Source organism: Eublepharis macularius, chromosome 2 (assembly GCF_028583425.1).
Source record: "Eublepharis macularius isolate TG4126 chromosome 2, MPM_Emac_v1.0, whole genome shotgun sequence".
NCBI classification, from domain to species: Eukaryota; Metazoa; Chordata; class Lepidosauria; order Squamata; family Eublepharidae; genus Eublepharis; species Eublepharis macularius.
This window is the reverse complement of record NC_072791.1, coordinates 16,045,277-16,069,865: the sequence shown is the minus strand read 5'-3', so window position 1 is coordinate 16,069,865 and position 24,589 is coordinate 16,045,277. Positions and strand designations below refer to the sequence as shown.

The 24,589-nt window shown below is 44.6% G+C and overlaps 2 protein-coding genes across 5 annotated transcripts in view; one reads left to right on the top strand and one right to left on the bottom strand.

The window, feature by feature from the left end:
- The window catches only part of BRF1 (BRF1 RNA polymerase III transcription initiation factor subunit), a 294,493-nt gene that overhangs the window by 177,846 nt on the left and 92,058 nt on the right, over nucleotides 1-24,589 (bottom strand). Inside the window, exon 5 of the mRNA XM_054970610.1 lies at nucleotides 17,180-17,252. Within this exon, the coding sequence (XP_054826585.1) occupies nucleotides 17,180-17,252 (73 nt within the window). The remainder of the gene's footprint in view (nucleotides 1-17,179; nucleotides 17,253-24,589) is intronic.
- Nucleotides 7,656-12,214, top strand: BTBD6 (BTB domain containing 6). 4 transcript variants are annotated; one of them, XM_054970614.1, is made up of 5 exons: nucleotides 7,656-7,770; nucleotides 9,385-9,673; nucleotides 10,091-10,181; nucleotides 10,582-10,700; nucleotides 10,888-12,214. In XM_054970614.1, the coding sequence occupies exons 2-5, from the start codon at nucleotides 9,471-9,473 to the stop codon at nucleotides 11,918-11,920; spliced, it is 1,446 nt and encodes a 481-aa protein (XP_054826589.1). In that variant the 5' UTR covers nucleotides 7,656-7,770; nucleotides 9,385-9,470; the 3' UTR covers nucleotides 11,921-12,214. The 4 variants fall into 4 exon arrangements, with proteins under 4 accessions (XP_054826589.1, XP_054826588.1, XP_054826587.1 ...); XM_054970612.1 differs by lacking the exon at nucleotides 7,656-7,770 and adding an exon at nucleotides 8,532-9,083; XM_054970611.1 differs by lacking the exon at nucleotides 7,656-7,770 and having other exon boundaries at nucleotides 8,532-9,673.

Genomic DNA, 24,589 nt, shown 5'->3' with positions numbered 1-24,589 from the left:
GATCTCTTTTCCAAATAATGCTCAATGACGGCTCTGGCCTCATTATGAGGAATCGAGGTGTACAGTGACTGAACGTCAAGGGTGAGCAAATAAGCCCCTACAGGAATCTCCATATCTTCCACTAGTCTAATGAAGTCCGTGGTGTCTTTGATGAATGATCTAACCTCCATCACAAAGGGCTGTAAAATACTATCCAAATAAATAGCCAGTGGTTCCAAAATGGAACTGCATGCAGAGACGATTGGACGACCTTGAGGGGGTCGATCAGGCTTATGAATTTTTGGTAAACAGTAAAATACAGGAGTCCGAGGGTCCTGATTATACAAGGCATGATGCATAGGCAAATCAATCAGATTATCAGCGAGTGCATTATCTATAATAATCTTGATGATACGCTGAATTTCTGAGGTGGGATCGTGATCAATTGGAAGATAGTACTCACGATCCCCCAATTGTCTCAATACCTCCTGTCGATAATCCTCGCGATCCAGAAGTACAATCCCCCCTCCCTTATCCGCCGGTTTAATAACCACGGTGTCATCTTCCTGTAGTGACCGTAAAGCTATTTTCTCAAGCCTGGTCATATTTTGCCATTGATTTCTAGGCTGGCCTTCCAAAAGTTCTACCTCTTTAAGTACTAATTTCTCAAAGGTCTCTAATTGGACGTCTGAGACTGGTGGCGTAAAGGTGGATTTTCTTTTCAGACCAGGAATCACGGAAGTCACACTAGTATCTCCAAAAAATTTTTTTAATCTTAATTGACGAAATAGCTTGTACAAGTCAATACGTGTGTTGAGAATATTGTATTTGGGGGAGGGAACGAAGCCTAATCCTTTGTTCAGAACCTGTAATTCAATAGTTGAAAGCCGCCGGTGGGACAAATTGAAAACTAGGTCCGGTATCTCCCCCTGCGTGGGGGGCGGCCCCTTGCTAAAAAAGAACGCTTCTGGGGTTGGTTAGGTATAATACGGCTCCTTAGGGTTCGTCCCCCTTCATCACCCGAATGGTCAGTGTCCGATGGATCTGTGGTGTCAAAATCATGACCATCCGTGGTGGATGGAGCCCAAGTTACTCGTTTCTTGGAGACCTGATCTTTCCAATTGTAAATGTTCCCACTCGAATAATCATGTCTGTCTCTGCTCAATTTTTTTAATTTCAATTCCTTAAGTTTAGTTTCACATTCCTTTATTAATCTATTTATTTCACCAGATCTAGTTTTAAATTCCTCCTCTGAATATTTGGATTGCAGTTCTTTTTGCACATTCTCTATCTCCAATCCCACTTCATCCTTCTCCTGAGCTATCCGTTCAATCAAAAGCAATATTAAGTCGAAAGAACACTTGTTCAAAATCTGTGCCCATTTCTTTTTAAAGAGCTCATCATTTTTATACATCCCTGGAGGTTTATTCATACGTAAACCTCTTGGTATAATGTTCTCTTTACTATACTCTATAAGTGAGGCAGCATGCAAAGTCAATTTGGTATATTTCGTTAACTGCTCAGTCAAATATTCCCAATCTTGGGATGGTGTGCCTCCCTGTCCCTCCGAAAGGGAAGGAAGAATGGACAAAATTCTTTCTCGCTCATCAACAGAAAAGGCAAAAGTATCCCTGTAATCAGTCATTTTGCCCAGCAAACAACAACGAACACCAAAAGGGAAAGGGCTTCCTCAAGAATACTGTACCAAGGAAATATAAAGGAAGCACGCCAAGAATTATTATATTGCCCTATGTACAATGATACACTCAAAATTACAACAATGGGTGCAATAACAATTGTTTACAATAATCGTAAGAGCAAGAAAAGTTCAATATTTACAATAATCATAGGAGCAAGAAAAGTTTCATCAAATCCTATTGAACATTCAACAGGTAAGTGGTAATCACGTTGCTGTTAATGCATAATGTCCCAAAGTCCGTGGAAGCTAATTGAAGGCATCCAGTAACGCTGAGTGGCAGGAACGCTGAGTGGCAACGAGCTTACCGGTCCCATTCGATTTGGCTCGTTTCAGGATAAAACCTTCATCAGGCCACCAACCTATAAATTATCATTAAAAGTCCATCATAGACCATGCCACAATAACAATCATAAATACAATATCCAAATGCACTAATTAATACTCACTATTTTGATTCCAACATAATCTAAACACGTGAAGTTAACCACCAGGTACAGAGTCAATGTAAAGTCCATTCAAGGGTAAGGGGGAGATCATTCTCAAGACCATAAATACTGTCATCATTAAAAAAATCAATTAAGTGCATTCACTGAACCATTTCATTAAACTCTGATCCTGAAAAGACCCACATCTATATATGGAGTCTACTTTTTTAAAGGGGAACAGAACCAAATTGGAATCCTGAAGAACTAATGTTCTCCATTGCGACTGACCCCCCCGGCACACCAATATTTTATTCATGTTAAAATTATATTGTTAGAAAGGGTATTTATCCTTTATATCCTTAAGAGAATTTTCGTCCCAAATCCAGACCAGAGAACTCCACAGTCTGCCTAATTATCCAAGTTATTTATACACTACAATGGGTGTTGAATCAAAAACATTCATTAAAAACGGAGAAAGAATTGGTCAAAGCAAGAGATAGTGACAGCTGTCAGGGGAGCCCGTCCCTATCCGATTTAAGTTATCACGGAAATCACAAGAAGACTGAATAGTCAATTTCAGTATTTAGACCCTGTGGAACCATGGTTTTTAATCTAAAAATCCATCTAATCTCTGCCTGCAAGAGGCGACGTTTATTCGCTCCAAATTTAGGTAACACCTCCAATACTGAAAATTTGAAGGTTTTGTCCCTACCATGCGTCTGCCACAGATGCTGGTGGAGTGTTGTTATCTCACTACAGTTTTTAACCCGTGAAACGTGTTCCTGGATCCGCTGACGGATCGGCCGGGTAGTGCAGCCTACATATAGGAGGGGACAGGCACATTGAAGGAGGTAAACTACATTATCAGTATTACAAGTGGAGAACCCTTTTGATTGGGCTGATTGACTAGATGACGGATAATTTATATCTCTAAGATCACAAGACAGGGCGCACACACTGCAATGTCCGCAGGGGAAATGCCCCTGCGGCAAGGATTTTTCTTCCAAAGGTATTCTAAAATCGGAATGAACTAGTAAGTCCTTTAGGTTCCTAGTGCGGCGAAATCCTATTCTTGGTGGAGACTCACATCCCGGAATCTCACGGAGGATGTGCCAGTACTTCCTAATGATTTTAGTAATCGGGCCAGATAGAGGAGAATAGTCAATGGCCCAAGAGATGCCCGTGGTTGCAGGATCCTTTTGCCTATAAGTAAGTAATTGCGGTCGGGTCAATCCATCAGCTTTTTTCATAGCACGGGAGATCACCCAATCTGGGTATCCTCGTGCTTTAAAAGCCCTTCCCATCCTGTTTGCCTCCCTATAAAAGTCAAAGTGGAATGACGCATTCCTCTTAATGCGCATGAATTGTCCCACTGGTATGTTTTTCTTTAAGACAGGGCGATGATGGGAAGTATACTGTAAATAAGCCGCCCTATCAGTCGGCTTCCTAAAGGGTTTTACCCCCAAGGAAGTGGCAGATCGCTTAAAGACAACCACATCCAAAAAAGGCACACTCTCCAAACTGCCATGGGATGTGAACCGTATATTAGGGTCTAGGCTATTAAGCCAGTTTACAAACCCCTCAACCATCGAGGCATTCTTTAATATGCAAAAGACATCATCTATAAATCTCCTTACACAAACCAGTTGTTCAAAAAAAGGGTTATTCTCAACACTATAAACATATTTTTCCTCTAATGCGGCCATAAAGAGAATCGCAATACTCGGGGCCGCGGGGCAACCCATCGCGACTCCCTTAACCTGGAGGTAAAATTGGGATTCAAATCTAAAATAATTTTTCTCCATAATAAGATCCACAAGGTCTAGAAGAAAGCTAGTGGGGGGGAATTTTGAAGATCTCTTTTCCAAATAATGCTCAATGACGGCTCTGGCCTCATTATGAGGAATCGAGGTGTACAGTGACTGAACGTCAAGGGTGAGCAAATAAGCCCCTACAGGAATCTCCATATCTTCCACTAGTCTAATGAAGTCCGTGGTGTCTTTGATGAATGATCTAACCTCCATCACAAAGGGCTGTAAAATACTATCCAAATAAATAGCCAGTGGTTCCAAAATGGAACTGCATGCAGAGACAATTGGACGACCTTGAGGGGGTCGATCAGGCTTATGAATTTTTGGTAAACAGTAAAATACAGGAGTCCGAGGGTCCTGATTATACAAGGCATGATGCATAGGCAAATCAATCAGATTATCAGCGAGTGCATTATCTATAATAATCTTGATGATACGCTGAATTTCTGAGGTGGGATCGTGATCAATTGGAAGATAGTACTCACGATCCCCCAATTGTCTCAATACCTCCTGTCGATAATCCTCGCGATCCAGAAGTACAATCCCCCCTCCCTTATCCGCCGGTTTAATAACCACGGTGTCATCTTCCTGTAGGTAAATTGTTAACCCTTAGAGGCAACTTAATTTCCTTAGCTGATGCCCTGCCTGAGCTTGTCGGTTGATAAAGAGGAGGCTTTGCTAAAACATTTGTTTCAACAGTTCTTGCAAAATTTGTAATTAATGAAACTGGCAAGAGTTACCACTGAGTAATAGTGTTATTGACACTTACTCTGGGTGCACAAAACATGATTGTGCATATTCATTGGATCACCAAGCTGATTCTATGTGTCAACAGGAAATGGTTTAAAAAAGACTTAAATTACAGACATATATTTTAGTTAACTATGATGTAGTTGTATCTTCATAGAAATTAAGTCAAATGCTATAAACTAACACTTAACTGGAAGAACTAAGAACAATCAGCACAGCAACAAAACAGAGAACCAAGGAAGAACTCCTCCCTGCCAACCGTTGCTGATGTATGTACTGCTTCTTGCCTCCGTTTTTGCAAATGCAACAGGAAAGTCTATTTATCATACACCCCCTACTGAATCACTGAAAGCCTGGAAAGATCACTCTTTTGAGTTTCTATAGATTTTATTATTTTGGACAATCTCTGAAGCATGCAGATGTTTATACTTCTGATCTAGAATCTGCCAAGGAGTTTAGGATTTGCCTAGCTACAGAATCCCACCTAGCTATAGCAGCTTGCAAGAACTTGGGCAAAGTTTTGGAAGAAATACAGCTTTTATGTCCTTACTGCACTTACAATGTATCCATTTACTTGTACTCATCTGATTTATTTTGTCAGACACGGTGTTACCAAACAGGCCTTTGTGCAGCTTTATCGTTTCTTGATGCTATCCAAAAATCAACTTTTACCGGGCCCGTCTGACAAGTTAATTGGAAGTGCCTTTGGACTGTACTAAATATTTATAGTTTTTCATGGCGAGTTTAACATGCCTGTAAACGTAAAGTGCAACCTACTATCTAACTTGCTTATTTACTTCATTTATATTCTGCCTTTCTCCTCAACAGAGACCCCAAGTGGCTTCCATTGCTCTCCTCTCCTCCATTTTTTCCTCACAACAACCCTGTGAGGTAGGTTAGATTGAGATGATGTGACTGGTCAGCCAGCAAGCTTCCATTACGGAGGGTAGATTCAAACCTGGGTCTCCCAAATTCTAGTCCAACACCCTAACCACTACACCACACTGGGTCACACTCTGGCTCTGTGAACACTAATGGCAAAAAAAAAATAAATTCTGAATTTCAGCAGACCTTGTGCACAGGAATCTGGGGTAATCTAGAGTGTATTGAGGCTACAATCCTAACAATACTTTTCTGGAAAGAAGCTCCAGTGAATACAATGAACTTACTTCCAAGCAGACCTTAGGCTTGCTGCCTGAAGAGTCTTTCCCCTGCTTTCTAGAGCGTGACCTGAGGAAAATCTTCATCTTAATGATTTTCAACGCAGAGAAAAAGATTTTGTACCATTTTATTATTTTGATTGTATTGTGAAAGAAAACTACAAAATATAAGCATATATATAGGGATATAGGGATCTCCATCCTTGGTGACTCTATGTGCACTTCTGACAACAGGTAGTGGACCGTAAAACAAAACGGTTGCCATGGAGGCCGGATCTAGTCACAAAATGTCTGGAGGTTCCATAACGAAGAATTTCCAAAATGGATGCTCCATGCAGAAACAAAGGCAATGCTTCCCGGGGTCTTTTGAAACACCGTTTACGCCAGTGAACTGGAGAAAAACCAGGATTTGTTCTCTGCAGGCACCATGGCCCCCACAGATGCCATGTTGCGGACCAAGATGTTAATGAAGTAGCTATACTGAAGAGACAAACGGCCTTTTTATTTAGATACTAGATTTTAAGGAAACTCGGGCAGCAAATAAAATGTAAACAAGTTACCTTCTTAAACATGTTTTCTGCTCCTTTTAGTCCACTTTGCTTTCACCCATTCACTTCTGACCAGTCTCCAGTTTTCCCCCATCCATATTGTATTTTAGTTCTCAATTACTTCTTTCATTTTGGGGTCAACGTAACTGTCGAACCCTGAGTCAAATAACCGCGGTGGCCTGCTTCTAGAATATTTTGCTGTTAAGATGCAAGTATTTTGGAATGTGCTTACTGGCTGATATTTTTTAAAATCATACTTATAACCTGCCTTGAGTCCCAGATGAGAATAAATGCTCAATTATTTCCTCTATTTATATTAATCATCGTTATCTCATGAAGAGACCCTCATACCCTGGAAATCTTGTTGGTCTTTAAGGTACTACCGGACTTCTGCTGTTCTACTGCAGACCCTCAGGGCTACCCACCTGAACTAAAGCCTTACATTCTTTCCTATACTGAAAGCACAACCTGTAGGAAAGGCTCAAAGCCCTCTGTGGCCACTGGGCCACAACTTTCAGAGATAGTTTCAGGTCTTCAGCAAAGAACAAGATTTGGGTCCACTAGCATCTTAAAGACCAAGAAGATTTCGAGCATATGAGCTTTTGAGACTCAAAGCTCCCTTCTTCAGATATATGATTTAGAAGTGGCAGAAAAGAGCAAGAGTCCAGTAGCCCCTGTAAGACTAACAAAATTTGCGGTGCTCCGCCACAATTTTTGTTAGCCTTATAGGGGCGACAGGCTCTGGCTCCTTTCTACTGCTAGAGACAGACGAACAGGGCTACTCATCTTGATTAAAAGTGGAAGTAACCAGACAGATTTAAAGTAAAGGTGCAAGGTATAAGAAGATTGTAATTAGCTTGAGAGAGAAGGTGTCTGGAGAGCAGAAATTCAGCATCTGCAGTGAGAGCAGAATGCAAAAAGTCCTGTTAAGTCCTGGGAGAGAGAAAGGTCTGTTGTTCTGAATTTGCAAATAATCTTCCAGAGATGCGCGCCGTCCCCCCAGGCTTGCAACTGAGAGCCCAATCCTTTGCAACCAGAGAATCGAGACCCAGACGCTCTTAAAATGCTCGAGGAGTTATCCCTCTGCCCCTCCCCGCGGCTCTGCCCGAAGCAGACGGCGAGGGAAAAAAGCAGCCCGGGCCAAGGCGCCTTGCGCGGCGCAGGCGGAGCAGGGGCGCCCTCCTTCGGCCAGGAGCCAGCCTGGGGCCGCCGCGGCTGTTGCGCGCAGCCGGGTTCGGTGAGGCCGCCCCTCCCGTCTGCCTGATGCTGCTGCTGCTGCAGCCGCCACGGTGCCGTCCTTCCCTTGCCTGGATCATGGCTCCGGATTCCGCCGCTCAGCCCGCCGTGCAAACTTTCCCGGCTGGCTCTGGACCGGGGGGCGCCTGGTAAGGCCTGCAGGTACGGTCGGGCGAGGGCGGGCGGTGGGAAGGGTAGCTCGACTAGCTCGGCGGCGGATGGAGGCTGGAGCGGCGGCGGCGGCGGCGTTTCCAGGGCGCAGCCGAGTTTGCCAATTGCAGGGGCTGCGTTCTCGTCGCCGTCGCTTGGCAAACATTTGCCCAGGCGCCCTTTTTGCAATGGGGGGAGGAAAAGGAGAATCCTCCAAGGGCGGGGAGAGCCTAGCTCGGCTCCCCCCATCCGTTGACTGCTGAGCTGCTTCGGGCCAACAGGAGCAGCAACCCAAGAAAGCCCGGCCAAGTGCGGGTCTGCGGGAGGGGGGATTTCCCATGCAAAGCGGGGGGTGGGGGGAGAGAGAGATCAAAGGCTTCAAACTTTCCCTTTGCAATCCAAGCGCCCTTTGCAAAGGCTGGGATTGCCTTTTGCCGCGAAGGGAAGTTGCAGGAGCAGTTTGCGCCTTTCGCTCTCTGCAGCCTTTCTCCAAGCGGAGGGGTGAATTTGGGTTTCCTGTAAATTTCCCAAACGGAGGAGGGGGGGAGCTGAGGGCGGTGGAGGAGCGAGCGAGCGAGGGGTGGGCGGCGGGGAGGGAGCGCAGAGAGAATGACATATTGTCTGGCGAGGAGGGAGGGAGCCCGGCCGGCCCTCCCCTCCGCGCCCTGCTCGCCGCCGCTCCCCCATTGGAGCAGGCGCCGGTGACGCGCGGAGCTGCTGCTGGCTATTTGAGGCGGCGGCAGGAGGAGGAGGAAGAGGAGGCAGGCAGAGCCGCGGAGACGGGCCGGGAGGCACATACGCGCCGGAGCGCGGCACACGCGGACGGCCACGGGCGCCGAGGGAGAGGCAGCGGAGGCGGAGAGGGCTGCCCAGGACGGAGCCTGCCTCGCCAGGCTGGACGGGACCGGCTCCCCCCCTCCCCCCAAGCGCAGCCCGTGCCAAAGGAGGCGCCTCTTTGGAAACTTGCTCGCCCGCCGGATCGCGCCTTGCGCGCTCAGATTGTTGTGGCTTCGGTCGACGGAGCGCAGAGCTTGAGGCTCTTTGCAGCAGGGAGATACATACAGCTAGGCGAGAGGGAGAAAGCGCTGCTGCTGCTGCTGCTGCTACCTCCGAGGATGCGCCTGGGAAAATAGCAAGCAAACAAGCCGAGCTTCTGGCCTCCCCCTCCTCCTCCCTGGACAGAACTTGAGCGGGCTCCGGGGAGCCGCTGCGTCTCCCGGGAAGGCGAGTCGCTCCTGGAGCGGGGCTGCGGGGGGCTTGAGGTCGGCGCCAGTCCTCCACCGGAGACCAGCTGCCGCGCCGCTGCTCTGCCGCTTCCCGGCCAGGTGAGCCACCGGCGGTGATTCATTAGGGCATCATCCGCTTCATCCCTTCTCCAACGCCTCCAGCAGGAACACGAAGCGCCAAATTATAAACAAAAAGTCCCTGGGCTGAGCTCTTCCGGCAGCCAAGCGAACCAGCCTGCGGATTCCGGGCGATTTCAAACACCAGCTTCGGTTCTCTCCCCCGGAGCGCTTCGATGTGGCAGCCTTAGCCCCGGGGGTCCCCTCCCGCCGATGCCACCGGACCATGGTTGCTTCCAGGGCAGGATCATGAAGTGTTTGACTTTCTTTCTTCTGCTTCCAGAGACCTTCAAGAAGTCCAAAAAGAGCGTGAGGGCGAGCCGGGGGCCAGCATGCTATGAGATCGTGCCCCTCGCCCTCCAGAAGAAGATGGCTGCGGAACTTTACCCTGCCAGCGCCAACACCAACCTCGCCAACAGCAACGCCGCCAACGCCGCCGCCAACAGCAAGAAAAACGCCCTGCAGCTCCAGCACAGCGCGCAGCCCCCGCCGCCTCCGCCGCTGCAAAACCTCAACAACAACAACTTGGAGAGTGCCAACTGGCAGTCCTTCCACCCCACCCTGCGAGAGAGGTAAGCGCCCGCCTGGGTCAGCAGCAGCTCCCCGCACAGACACGCAGCCTGGCATGCCCGCCACTGGGCTTGCAAGGTTCTGCCGGCTGGCAGGTCCCGGCAGGTAGCGACCTGGCCTGCCCGCTCCAGCTGCGTCGAAGGGGATGGAGGGGGAGGCCAGCCAGATGCTCGGGGAACTTGGCCCAGATCTGCAGCCAAACTAGACTTGCCTGGCCTTGCTACCTGTCTGGCTGCTCCCCCTAAGCCAGAATGGGAAAATGCTAGGTGCCGGGATGGGGAGGGCAAGTGGTGCAAAGAAAGAAAACACAAAGCGAGGAACACCTTGCAGAAGGCTGAAATGTGACTGTAGCGGCTCTCCAATTGGGTTAGTGTTGTTCGTTTACGGGGCCCTTTTTCTTCTCTCCTGTAAACTTGCAGGAACGCGCTCATGTTCAATAACGAACTGATGGCAGACGTGCATTTTATTGTGGGCCCAGTGGGGGCAGCCAAGAAAGTTCCTGCACACAAGGTTGGTGGGATCCCCCCCCTCCTCTGTTTTGTTAATACTGTAACAGAACCCAGGGCACTTATATGAGGCTTATCTGGAGACACTTGAATCCCAGCCCTCCCCAGTTTCTGCTGTCTCCTCACCTCCCTTTTCAGAACCCTCTAGAAATAATACTGTACAGTTTTCTAAACGTACAAATATTTGGAGAAATAGTGCATATCCCATTGAAACCAAAGGGGGGAGTGATTTTTTTTCATTCAATATACTTATCAAACCTGCATTATGGCTTAACTGATGGGAGCGGGAAAGATATGCTGCCATTTAAGGGGGCTTTTCAGTGTTCGCTGACTGCAGACTCCTACTCTAAATGGAGCTGCCCACCCACTATAGCTGACTTGGGTTTTTTGTTTGTTTCACACAGTACGTTTTGGCAGTTGGTAGCTCTGTCTTCTATGCTATGTTTTACGGAGATCTTGCAGAGGTCAAATCTGAAATCCATATCCCAGATGTGGAACCTGCAGCCTTTCTAATCTTACTAAAGTAAGTAGCGGTCAAGACTGCTTGGGGTGACTCTCATAAAACATGCATTGTTTGTCTACGTCATTTAGCTGTCTGGAAAAAAGGAGTTTCAATGCCTGGTACGAAATTAGATGGATTCCAGCTGCAGAATTTAAAGACAATGGTATATAGCTCTTTTTGTTTAAATTTGGTGTTTTTGTATCGATAGGTACATGTACAGTGATGAAATCGACCTGGAAGCAGACACAGTGCTTGCTACACTGTATGCCGCCAAGAAGTACATTGTCCCAGCACTGGCGAAGGCTTGCGTCAATTTTCTGGAGACCAGCCTAGAGGCCAAGAACGCTTGCGTTCTGCTATCTCAGAGCAGACTTTTTGAGGAACCGGAGCTGACGCAGCGCTGCTGGGAAGTTATCGATGCTCAAGCTGAGATGGCACTGAAATCGGAGGGCTTCTGCGAAATAGATCAACAGACGCTCGAGATCATCGTCACTCGGGAAGCACTGAACACAAAGGAGGTGGTGGTGTTCGAGGCCGTTTTGAACTGGGCTGAGGCTGAATGTAAGAGACAAGGCCTGCCGATCACTCCCAGGAACAAGCGGAATGTATTAGGAAAAGCTTTATACTTGGTTCGGATTCCAACCATGACTCTGGAAGAGTTTGCCAACGGAGCAGCTCAGTCCGACATCCTGACTCTCGAGGAAAGGCACAATATTTTCTTGTGGTATACTGCTGCGAACAAACCCAAGCTAGAGTTTCCACTGACTAAAAGGAAAGGACTTGTACCTCAAAGGTGCCATCGATTTCAGTCCTCTGCCTATCGCAGCAATCAGTGGAGGTACCGAGGTCGATGCGACAGCATCCAGTTTGCTGTAGACAAAAGGATATTTATAGCCGGACTGGGATTGTACGGGTCCAGTTGTGGGAAAGCTGAATACAGTGTCAAAATTGAACTGAAGCGGCTAGGAGCCGTTCTTGCCCAGAACCTGACAAAGTTTACCTCTGACGGATCTAGTAACACTTTCTCAGTGTGGTTCGAGCATCCCGTGCAAGTGGAGCAAGACACTTTTTACAACGTCAGTGCCATTCTGGATGGGAACGAACTCAGTTATTTTGGCCAAGAGGGAATGACTGAAGTACAGTGTGGCAAAGTGACATTCCAGTTCCAGTGTTCTTCAGACAGCACCAACGGCACAGGAGTGCAAGGGGGACAAATTCCAGAACTCATTTTCTATGCATGATGCATTTCACTTAGATTGTATTCCAGCACAGTAAGGGATACTTAAATTTCACTGCAGTTTTTTTCTTTAAAAACCCAGAGCAGTATGGAATGTTACCCCTACTTACCTATCTACTTAACATCAGGCTATCCAACTAAGTGAAGGAATGCTCTTGAATTTAATCTTATTTTATTTATTCATAAACTATTTGACTTAATTATTAAACTGCACCGTGCAGGAATGGGGGATGTTAAAATTTTGCACATAGCGTGCATTTATTTTGTATATAGATAAACTAACTTGCAGCTGACTCAAACGGAATGTTCTAAAGTAGAGCGGTTTGAGAATGTTGAATATAAAAATGTTTTTACTTGTCCTAAAACCTGTGTGCTTTGCTGATTACTGGTCCTTCTGGAGTTCATTTCCATATTAACGTCTACAGAAAGTGTGACTTGGCTTGAAAACGCAAGGATGAATGCAAGGCTGCAATCCTGACCTGTTTATGCAAAGTTAGGTTCTGTTAAACTCCCACAAGAAACATCTATTGCTTCATTTACCGAGGCTTTTGTATTAGTTGAAATCTGTGAGATTCAGCAGTGACAGGTAATAAAGCTTGGTTCTGTTTTTGAAGTGCTCACACTCAAGCAGTGGATGTGGGGAGTAAAGTTTTCCAATACTGTGTTTTTCCTTGGAAAAATTTCCACCCCACGTAGATAAATATAGTCTCTGTTTATAGGTGTCAGGATTGTTTTGCTGCAAATTGATCATATTAGATGGTCTGTGGGATATAATGCATGGACAACCCCAGTGCTTGTACGTGGCCCAAGCTTAAACAAAAAAAGATAATGGCACCGAGGGCTGCATCCTTTGCACATTCCAGTGGCAGAAGTGGTCTTCCCTGTTTTCAGCTTCCTCGGCCCCAAAAAGGTATGGCCGGAGGACACTTGCAGACATCACACAAGTTGTAACGAGAAGGGAAATCCAGGCTGCCTCTCCTCCCCCCCCTTCACTCAGTACAAGGTCCACAGGATCCAATCCATCATAATGCTTGTGATGTAGAATTTGAGGTTGGAAAGAAGGCTGTCTACATAATCCCTTTTAGCTTTTTACAGCAGTCCCCCCAGAAGAGTGCTATTGTATCAATTTGTCTGATGGATTTATACCTGTACAGCAGATACAGGCAACAAAAATGCTACTAAAGCCAGTTTGATGTAGAGGTTAAGAGCAGCAGGACTCTAATCTGGAGAACTGGGTTTGATTCCCCACTCCTCCGCTTGAAGCCAGCTGGGTGACCTTGGGTCAGTCACAGCTTCCTCAGAGCTCTTTCAGCCCCACCCACCTCACAGGGTGATTGTTGTGGGGATAATAATGACATACTTTGTAAACTGCTCTGAGTGGGTGTTAAGCTGTCGTGAAGGGTGGTATATAAATTGAATGTTGGTGGTAGTAGTAGTAGTAGTATTACTACAGAACTTTATATCTTAATCCATCCAGTGTGGTATAGTGTCAAGCTAGGATCTGGGAGGACCCCGGTTCGTGTCCCCACCTTGCCCTGGAAGCTTGTTGGGTGATCACAGGCCAGTCATAAACTTTAAGCCTAACCTACTTCGCAAGATTCTTTTGAGGATAAAACAGACTGGGGAGAACAATGTAAGCTGCTTTGGGGCCGCACTGGAGAGAAAAGTGCAGTATAAATGAAGTAAATAAATAAACTTGTATTACAAAAATTGGAGTTTGGAAAACGGAGCATATTTATTACCCCTTTTTCCAACTGTGTGAACTAGAGATCCAGTTAAAAGATTGCGTTTTTACCATATAATTTCAAATCTTATTTTCTGAATAGTGTTGGGACCTGCACTATTACACCCTTTCTTTGAGGTAGTTTGCCTCAAACTACATTCCTGCGTCTTTAAAGTAAGCTAAAGTAGAATTGGTTGTGCAAGCTTATGTTTCCTGGTTTGGTATCACGGTTGCTCTTGCTAAATCAAACCAAATAACAGATCCTCGGCAAAATACAGATACTCGGATTATTCTGGAATTAGGATGAACTATAAAAGAAAGTGTGTTCAGATGGCCTAACAGCAGAGAGCTGCTCAGATCCAAAGACCAATGCAATTTGTTTGGTGTGCCCTAAGGGGAGGGGGTGGATTTGCTACTTCCCAAATCACCGGCCCTCCAGTGCCAGATGGAAAATTGCTTTTGGAACTGAAAGGGAATTTCAAAAATATTTTACAATGCAGCAGGAGGGCCAGCTATGCTGTCTGAAACGTAGGCATATGTAGTGTCCAAAACAACTCTTTGGATCTTGGGCATATTTTTGCCCGTTATAAAGAAGCCATATTACAGTATTACCACAAAGGGACAAAAGAAAGTAGCCAAACAGCTTTAAAATACTCATTCCATTGATGTATTAATTGAGATTACTCACTATAGCATAACAATGCCAAATCTTGGTATGACCACTTACACTGTTACAGCTCCACTTAAATCAGTGGTTCAGGAGCCACATGTAGCTCTTTTTTTTTAGTTTGAATTTTCTTTATTTAAGCTATAAACTATACACCATAACATAATAAACAATAAACAGAATAAGAAAAAAAACACAGTTCTAAACATGACACACTAACAATACATATATCTATAAAATTAAGAGGAAAAAAGAAAACAAAAAACCCCTAAATTACACTACAAGTTGAGTTCCAATTTTCTCTGCAAGAAGTATATATCATTTCTAGAGTCCCACTTAAAAACACCTCTTTTTTTCTATTGTTCATGTTTCTTAATCCATAAATCCAGATGTCATCAAATCCTTGTTACCAATTTCATGCAAAAAGTCTATTAATGGTTTCCATTCAGTCAAGAAGTTGAACTAATGTCCTTTCTCTAGTTAATGCAGTAAGTTTTGCCATTAACACAAACTCCAAAACTTTTGTCAACCATTCCTCCACTGTAGGCAATGTTGAAGTTTTCCACTTTTGTGTAGGAGCTACATGTAGCTCTTCTGAGCATCATTCCCCAATGGAGCACCCACTCTTATGTTTCAGGAAAGTGAGCAAGGCCCCTGGCCTGTTGGGCTTCTGGCTGGCAGGTGGTTCCCCACCTTGAAACAACCATTGTTGGAGGAATGGATAAACTGCAAGCATCTCTTCAGAGCAGGCCTCAAGCCAAAGATGAAAATAAATGGGACTTTTTTAGTTGATAACTGCAAATGTCGCTCTTTCCAAGCTGCAGAGTGAGTACCACTGCTTTAAATCACCCAGACTGCAGCCATCTTTACTGGCCTCATTTGTACTATAGCTATTCTGTGAAACATCCCCTAATAACCATGTGCTTCAGCAAACAAAGCAAGCTAGTCTGACGGCATTTGGAATAGCTGTGGCCAGGAGCAACACCCTGGAAGCCCCTGCTTCAAATGTCAAGCCACCAATGACTGTTCTGTGTGGCAAGCCACTTTCTCAGCCCCTGCCTTCCATTTCAGTTTTCATCGGTGACTAAAATTTTGGTCATTAGCTAAGGGCAAGTGGGCGTTTTCAACATTCAATGGTAAATTTTGGAATATTTTTCAGAATTTCCTGCCTGACTCTCAAAGCACTAAGTTCCTGTAAGTATTTACCAGTGTTGTGTTGTCTACAACAATCTGTAAACTTTTAGAGACCAAAGCAGTCCATCAAACGTAACACCAGTAGTGTTGCCAACCATTTGCTGTTAACACTGGAAGCAAGAGAAGGGCACCGCTGGTCAACTAATTCTGTTTTCTAATACGGCTTTCGGTTGCATCTGACCCTTGGTCTATCAAGTTCAGTGCTGTCCAATCTGACTGGCAACAGCTCTCCAGGTCTTGGGGTAGACTCACACCACCTCTTACTTTATCCTTCTAACTGGAGATGCTACGAATTGAACCTGGGACCTTCTGCATGGAAAGCAGATGCTCTACCAGTGAGCCACAGACCTCTCCCCAAAGCACATCTTTGGTCATCCAAACACTCATGTTCCACCACTGTTCTACCTAGGCTAATCCTTGGTCATGGAAACATTCACTAGCATTAGAACCTCTGTCAAGAACTGACTCAGTATATGAAATGCAAACAGCACCGGCAAGATTTACCTTTGATTCCTCCAAGGTTGCTCATCAAGTGCCAAAAAGAAGATTATAGAAAGTGCTGTCAAGTTGCGACCAACTTGCAACGCAAGAGACAAACAGAGGTGGTTTTAGATCCAGAGGAGTTAGCCGTGTTAGTCTGTAGTAGCAAAATCAAAAAGAGTCCAGTAGCACCTTTAAGACTAACCAATTTTATTGTAGCATAAGCTTTCGAGAATCAAGTTCTCTTCGTCAGATGCCTGATCAAAACTGGGAAGATACAGTTAGTCTTGGTTAGTCTTAAAGGTGCTACTGGACTCTTTTTGACAGAGGTGGTTTGTCATCGCCAGCCTCTGTGTGGTACCCCTTGCCTTGATGGTTTCCCATCCAAGTGCTTACCAAAGCTGACCCTGCTTAGCTTCCACGCACGGACAAGCTTGGACTGGTCTGAGTTATTCACGTTGCTAAAAAGATCATTAAAATCACCAAAATAGCAACTAGAGTGAAACATCTCTTGTTTAAAAACAACATGGCAGTTTTTCTCCTTTTCATGATCTAGTCCTTTAAGCCACCCTTTCCTAGACATAAAAACATATTAAACACATTAACCCAGCCTGAGAGAGAAAATTAACCCTCCCACACACCTCTGTTTCCATGTCACAGGACAGCTCCAGACAACATCATACAGCCCCCACCAAAGTGCACTAATCCTATCGGATAAAAATTTACAACTAGCTCTTTCCAGTATAAGGCTCCAACTTCAAGCAAATCTGTTGTTAAAACTTCCCAGCAGGAGCAGCTGCTAGTCAGTATTACAAGTGGTAACACTGAACATTGGTTAACGTCATCATTTAATCCATTTCTGTGGACTCTAAAATGAAGAGCTGCATGCCCAGGCTAAAGGGAAGCCACTCATTTTTGCCTATACTTAAACACAAAAGGACAAGCAACCACAAGAGGAAAGCTTATCTTGTTCATAGTGATAACAAGAGAAACCAGGGCAAGATTTTTTTCCCCTAAGGTTACCTCTATACACCAACTGGCAGCTTTCACCTCTGGACTCATCTGGATTTAATTTCAAAAATGCCTTTTAATACACATTTAAAAGCATTATGTAAATGTTTTAGCTTCAAGAAGCTGCCAGGAAATTCTGGCACAAGTATTACCCACATACCGAAAGCCAACTCTTATTTAAAAAATACCTATAGCTGGAGCATTTATGCAGAGCTCTCTGGCCAACAGAAGGAAAGTTTTTCCCAGCACGTAGACGTTCACCTGTACAAGGAGGAAAAAAAAGTTATTTGTCTCTGATTTCTGTACAACATCCTCAATCAGGCCAACAGTCCCTCTAGTATAATAATCCTTTTTCACACAGTAGCCAACTAAACACCCCCAGAAGGCCTACAAACTAGATAATGGAGGCACAAAGGCCTCCCATGCTCCCCACCTACCAGTGCTGGTGTTGAGAGGGCTACTTCTGTGAACACGGGGTTTCCATCTCACCATCTTGGTTAACAGCCATTGATGGATCTAGCTGCCACAAACCTGTGCAGTTCTCTTTTAAAGCTAACAGAACTAGTCCCCACTACTGAATCCTGTGACAGTGAATTCCACAAACCAATCAAACGCTGAGTGACCAAGTACTTCCTTTTGACTGTTCTGAATCTACTGCCCACCAACATCACCGGATACACGAGTTAGCATTATGGAGAAAGGAAAGAAAAAAATCTATCTACTTTCTCCACCCCATGGACCATTTTATAAACTTTTCATGCCTGTCATCTTTTCTCTAAGCTGAAAAAGTCCCAAACTCCATAGCCTTTCCTCATAGAGAGAGTGCACCCAAATGTTTTCTAATACAAAAAGTTCATCCTCTAATATAGTTGACTGTTCATCAGTCTAACAGGCCAGAAAAATCCACAATGAAAAGGACTATGCCCTCCACCAGTTGACAAAAAATTGTCCATTTATGATCTCACAAGTCCAGAAGCACCTTTAAGATTAACCAACTTTATTGATGCATGAGCTTTCGAGAACCACAGCTCTCTTCGTCAGATGCATCTGAACCACAGCTTTCTTTGCTGATGCATCTGACGAAGAGAGCTGTGGTTCTCAAAAGCTCATGCCTCAATAAAGTTGGTTAGTCTTAAGGTGCTGCCAGACTTTTTCTATTTTGCAAGTACAGACTAACACGGCTAACTCGTCTGGATCTATGACTATGGTCTCACTGGCTCCCTAATTTGCCCATCAGCAGTTTTCCGATTTGTTAGCCTGAGCCACTACCATATGTTCATACCAGATGTCTGTTAAACTAGTGGATCTCACCCAGCGGTAGACATACCACCAGTGGGATACCGAAGCAGTCAAAGTGGGATACAGGGTTTTCATAACAATTACTAATAATTTGCTCTCTGGATATCCCCATGTCCCTCTGCAAGAGTGCCATCTCCTGCCAGCCCTACCTGCGATGGATTATCCATCTATGACCTTTTGTCACGCTTGTAGTAAAAACAGGATGCCTGTAAACATACAAGTGTCCTTCTCAGGAAAAAGTGGGCTTTTGTGTTTCTATCACGGTAAGACCTAGATTCTTTAAGAGAGTGATTGGTGAGACGTACAAAGGTTGAGAAATGCAGTGTTAAACCATAAAGATTATGAAGTGTTTCACAGTTCATTTCCAAGCTACAAAACACAATTACCAGGTTAGTTGACCCTGTGCAATTTTCACGCATGGTATCATGAGAACTGCACAAGCATACTCAATTTTTCCCCACCAATGGAAGGAGTGGCTTTTGCTAGAGCACCAGAGACTGTGGCTGGCTCTTCTACTTTAGCAGCCAAGGTCCCAGATTCAAGTCTGAGGACTCTCTGAAAGATATGGAGCAGGGAGCTACTGTACATCAGTCTTGCACACTAGTACATAAACAAGCGTAACCTTGGGAGCTGGTAAGCTATTTGCCACAGATCTGTGGCTAACACCAAGGACTGATAAGGATAGTAAGCGATGCCAGGCAAGGTGCAACTCTACGTACTTTACCAGCTTTGACTGGTGAGCCAACTGCAGCCCTTCCTGGGAAGAAAACAGCTGGCCACTACGGTGCATTCCCTGGTTATGTTTAGTTTAGATTACTGCAGTACACTCTGCAAGGGGCTGCCCTTGAAAGTGCTCAGAAATTTCAACTGGTCATCTTCCAGGGTCCTGCTCTGAGTAGCCCTGCCTTCTGAAATTAGGTGGTTGGTAACCCAGGAGAGGGCCTTTTTGGTCATGGCACCAGAACTCTGGAACTCTGTCTCCAAAGACACTCATCTGTACTCTTCTATCGCCACCTTCCACCAGCTGGTGAAAAATTTTTAAATTTTGTCTGGCATTCCCTCAGGTGATCCTCCCTTCCTGCCCAATGTTTTGATTGTTATTTTTATGTTTTTGTACCGGTACTTTAAGCTTTGGTTTTAATCGCTTTAATAGTTTTCGTGTGTTTTAATGATTTTTAAGACATATTTTAAACTGTTAGCCACCTTCGTGGCCCTAATCTGGGCAGAAAGGCAGAGTATAAATTTTGTAAATAAATAAAGTAACTGTCAGTCTGGCTCCAACCCCAAGCCCTTGGGATAACATACTGCTCTCAAAGCTGTTAAAACAAGGGAGCAACATTTTATAATAAGCTTTCTTGCCACATCTAGCTACCCACACTAAGGTAAGGAACCAGCAAGGCTTCTACTCACACCCCCTGGTAGAAGTGACCAGTTGCAACCCTCTTCATCACTTCGTTATTATCCATTATTCCTATAAATATTGAGTAAATGGACTCAATACGTGTTTTTTTTTAATAACTGTGCAAGAACTAAAGAGTTTTCTCCAAATTTTTGATATGCCCTTTTAATGGGTCAACCCACAACGTTAAGCCTTCAACCTCCTTGTACACAAAGCTGACCTGCAACCTGGACTTCAAATCTGAAAAGTCAACCAGGTATCTGAACACCAGAAGATTTCTTGTTAACCTGTCTTTCCATTGAGATCACTGGAAAAGGCCACAGATGAACGATGGGAATGTTTCTACCTACTAGCTCCCTGTCCTCCATCCACTTTTTATGTAGGAAATTTAAATGTCCCCCGAACTAAACCCAGCTGGGAAAATGCAGAGAGGACTATCCTGCGACAAATGCCAAACAAACTGCAAGAGGGGAGAGGAAAGAACAAAAGTAGGATCAGAATGCAAAGATGGAGTGGCGGTTCCCCCCACCCCCGTTACAAAAAAAAAAGTGGTAAAGTACCATTCAATCAGCATCTTTCACCTTACAATACACTTTGTGTCTTCCCCCTTCCTACAGGTAGGTGTGGCCTGCATAGAATCATGCCATGAATATGTCTACCAAGAGAGGACCACTCTAAGTATAGTGACAGATTAGCAACCAGTTTTTTCCCCGATACTTCAGTCTTCAAGGGGGATATCACACTAAGTACATTTGCCTTTTTGTTCCCATCTCCAGTTCAAAACAGATGCCAAGCTCCGGCTGGTGTCTGGACTGGGAACATAGACTTCTGCTCTGAACAGGAATCCCAATGTTCGTTCCGGTATCTCAGTGGCTCCAAGAAACGTATCATGTTATAAAACAAGAGAGCCAGAGGAGAAAGCTGAGCCAAAGGCAAGGTGCAGCATCTTTTCTCAGGCTCCTGAAAGCATTTCCAATAAGGCTGGAGGACAGACATGAAGTTGATTTTTGAAAGAATAAGAATGGGGTTTAATAGAGCTGTTGGTATACATCTCGGATCTGAATTGCTATCATCTCTGGGCAAACTGCAAGCAGAGAGGAGAGAAGGTCAAGAGCGTACACAGCATCTCCGACATCTCACCTTTGAGGTTCTGAAAAAATACTATCATCTGTCTCCAATCTATTCAGCTCCCTCCATTTGCAGTAAAGGCCAATGCAGACAGCTTAGCTACACACAAAAACACTCGAGAGCAAAGGCACTGGGGAATTTCTGGCCTAAGCGAGTCCAGTGTTTGGTTTTTATCATCGACTGAGAAAGGAAGTCCTTACGCCCCACACAGTATTCCATCCGTTGCGATCCTGGGTTTCTCCACATGGCTCATACATGTTTAATGCTAGTGCAAAAAGTCATACAGAAAGTCAGCAGTAAGAAATTGGTTTCTTTCGAAACCCTCGGCAAGCAAGCGTTACTGATGCTCGAGTCAGAGGAGGGGGGGGAACAATTCGTTTTGGAATTCTGAAATATTTATGAGTTACAACCGAGGCATTTCTTTTCCTCTTGGAGAATACAGAAAATGATTTTTTTTAAATCGCCACACACCACTCAAGTGAATCAATAATAGGAATGTATTGCTGCATTATGTCAATTTATGGTGCTCTGTTGTCGATCTTTTGCAAAAAAAAAAACCCATCCGCTGCTTGGGCTCACTTTAAGTGTGATAGCATGTCAGCACACCATCCATTTTAGTCGTGCACATTTGTCCATATTGCTTGCCTTTCGTATACAGTTAGAATCATAGAATCATAGAGTTGGAAGGGGCCATACAGACCATCTAGTCCAACCCCCTGCCCAGTGCAGGATCAGCCTAAAGCATCTCTGAGAAGTATTCATCCAGCCTCTTCTTGAAAACTGCCAGTGAGGGGGAGCTCACCACCTCCCTAGACAGCTGATTCCACTTTTGAACTACTCTGACCGTGAAAAAGTTTTTCCTAATATCCAGTCGGTAGCTTTGTGCATGTAGTTTTAGCCCATTGCTTCACGTCCTACCCTCTGCTGCCAACTGGAACAGCTCCTTGCCCTCCTCCAAATGACAGCCTTTCAAATATTTAAAGAGAGCAATCATGTTCCCCCTCAACCTCCTCTTCTCCAAACTAAACATTCCCAAGGCCCTCAGCCTTTCCTCGTAGGGCTCAGTCTCCAGACCCCTGATCATCCTCATCGCTCTCCTCTGCACCCTCTCGATTTTGTCCACATCCTTTTTGAAGTGAGGCCTCCAGAACTGCACACAATACTCCAGGTGTGGCCTGACCAAGGCAGTATAGAGAGGGGCTATGACCTCCTGCGATTTCGATGCTATGGCCCCTTTGATACAACCCAGGATTGAATTAGCCTTTTTTGCCACCGCATCACACTGACTGCTCATATTCAGTTTACAGTCCACTCTTACCCCAAGATCCCTTTCACATATACTACTGCCCAGAAGTGTATCCCCCATCCAGTATTTGTGCTTCACATTTTTGTGGCCCAGATGTAATACTGTGCACTTGTCTTTGTTGAATTGCATCCAATTCACAGCTGCCCACTTCTCCAGAGTATTCAGGTCTTGTTGAATTTTAATTCTATCTTCTTGGGTGTTTGCTACCCCTCCCAATTTGGTATCATCAGCAAATTTAATGAGCAGCCCTTCCACTCCTTCATCCAGATCATTGATAAAAATATTGAAAAGTACCGGGCCCAAAACCGAGCCCTGCGGCACCCCACTGGACACCTCCCTCCAATCTGATAATTTTTTTAAGGTTCCATACACGAGTTTTACTTCAAGCTCTCACATTTTAACTCTGCAATGGGAGGAGACCCCCTTTAAAAATGAAAATCAGATTTTACACGTATCAAAAGGGTTGTTAAGGAGCTTTTCTTTGAGAAACAGTAATGACTGAAGAGACTGGCAGTGAAATCAGTCGGCTTACACTGGAGTAACTCTGCTTGAGATTGCACTGTGAGATGAGAACTAGGATGCTCAGAGTTCAAATCTTGCCTCTGCCACAATCTGTTTTAGGCACACCACTATTCTCTCGGCCTCAACCCAGCATATGCAAGATTGAGAAAATATTACAGAATCATCTTGTAGGATTATGGGAAGGATAACTAAGGTAATTAATATATGTGACACTTTTTAAATACTTTTTTTGAAGAGTAACATGAAAGCTATTTTAAAAATAGAACATTTTTAGTTCTTCCTGTTCCAGCTCTTGCATACCGCAGTTTCAAACATCACTCTGTATTTATTCACAGCTCTGTAGACTTGATTTCTAGATGACATGGTGACTGTCACTGTTAGCAGTAACTGGTCACTTAAAGATTGGGGACAGAGTTGTGTTATTTCCCCACTGCTGCTGCAGCTGCTGACACAGTGCAATGGCAACGGGGCTTCCATATGGTAGGCTTCCCTGTCCCAATCCTCGCAGCAGCCATCCCATTCTGCCTCTGGAGCTTTTTCAGTTTCTTTTAATTGAATCAACAACTAAATATTGTTATAACAATGTGTGAATCAGGTTCTGTGAATTCCCAGCTTTCATTTTTTAAAAAGTAAGCCTCAGTCCCTTTCATTGCGGAGATATGCCTTTCCCCTTATATCCCCACAATGAAACAACCTAGAGATTTTTTTAAAAAATGAAAGCTGGGAATTCAAAGAACCTTGTAAACAGATTGTTATAATGTTTTATCACTATTACAACAATCAACAGCAGATTTTTTTTAAGCCTCCTGGTGGCAGGAGGAGTAAATGACTGCCATGGGTACAGGGGTCAGGAAAAATGGCTACCAAGTGGACAGGAAAATACACACTTTCCCACCCACACTGTAAAATATAAGAGGACTGCACCAAAGACAGAGGAAAAAAACAAACAAAAAGAGCAATGGTGTAGTGGGAAGGAAAAAAATGAAGATACTTTTCTGTCCCACTACACCATTCCTCTTTTTTTAAGCCCCATCCACACACTAGTCATCCAAACTTTCCTGTGATCTTTCTCAAACCTTCATAGCAAAGCAGGTTTGAGAAACATCTGAGAAAAACTGGGGAAACTCTGGGAGGTGAGCTAATGCGCCACAACATTGTATGACCCGGGAAACTACAGGCCAGTCAGTCTGACTTCTGTTGCTGGGAAGATATTAGAGCAGATTTTAAATGGATTGATCTGTAAGCATCTGAAAGACCACTTAGTGATCCAGGGAAGTCAACATGGTTTTGTTCCCAAAAGATCTTGTCAGACCAACCTGGTTTCCTTCTTTGATCAAGTGACGAACTTAGTGGATCGTGGGAACTCTGTCAATGTGATTTACCTGGATTTCAGTAAAGTTTTGAGAAGATTCCCCATGACATTCTAATGGGTAAACTGGAAGACTGCAGACTGGACTATAGAACAGTTTGGTGGATAGGGAACTGGTTAGAGGACCGCACCCAAAGAGTGGTGGTCAATGGCATTTCATCAGATTGGAAGGAGGTGTCCAGTGGGGTGCCACAGGGCTCGGTTTTGGGCTCGGTACTTTTCAATATTTTTATCAATGATCTGGATGAAGGGGTAAACGGGCTACTCATTAAAGCTGATGATGATACAAATTGGGAGGAGTGGCAAACACCCAAGAAGATAGAGTTAAAGTTCAACAAGACCTGAATACTCTGGAGAAGTGGGCAGTTGTGAACAGGATGCAATTCAACATAGATAAGTGCACAGTATTACATCTGGGCCACAAAAATGTGAAGCACAAATACAGGATGGGGAATACACTTCTGGGTAGTAGTATATGCGAAAGATATCTTTAGAGTAAGAGTAGGCTGTAAACTAAATATGAGCAGTCAGTGTGATGTGGTGGCAAAAAAGGCAAACTCAGTCTTGGCTTGCAT

Coding starts and splice junctions, on each gene's coding strand:
- BTBD6 (XM_054970611.1), top strand. CDS start 9,315: ATGCCACCGGACCATGGTTGCTTCCAGGGCAGGATCATGAAGTGTTTG. Junction 9,674..10,090: donor CACCCCACCCTGCGAGAGAG/GTAAGCGCCCGC, acceptor GTAAACTTGCAG/GAACGCGCTCATGTTCAATA. Junction 10,182..10,581: donor AGAAAGTTCCTGCACACAAG/GTTGGTGGGATC, acceptor TGTTTCACACAG/TACGTTTTGGCAGTTGGTAG.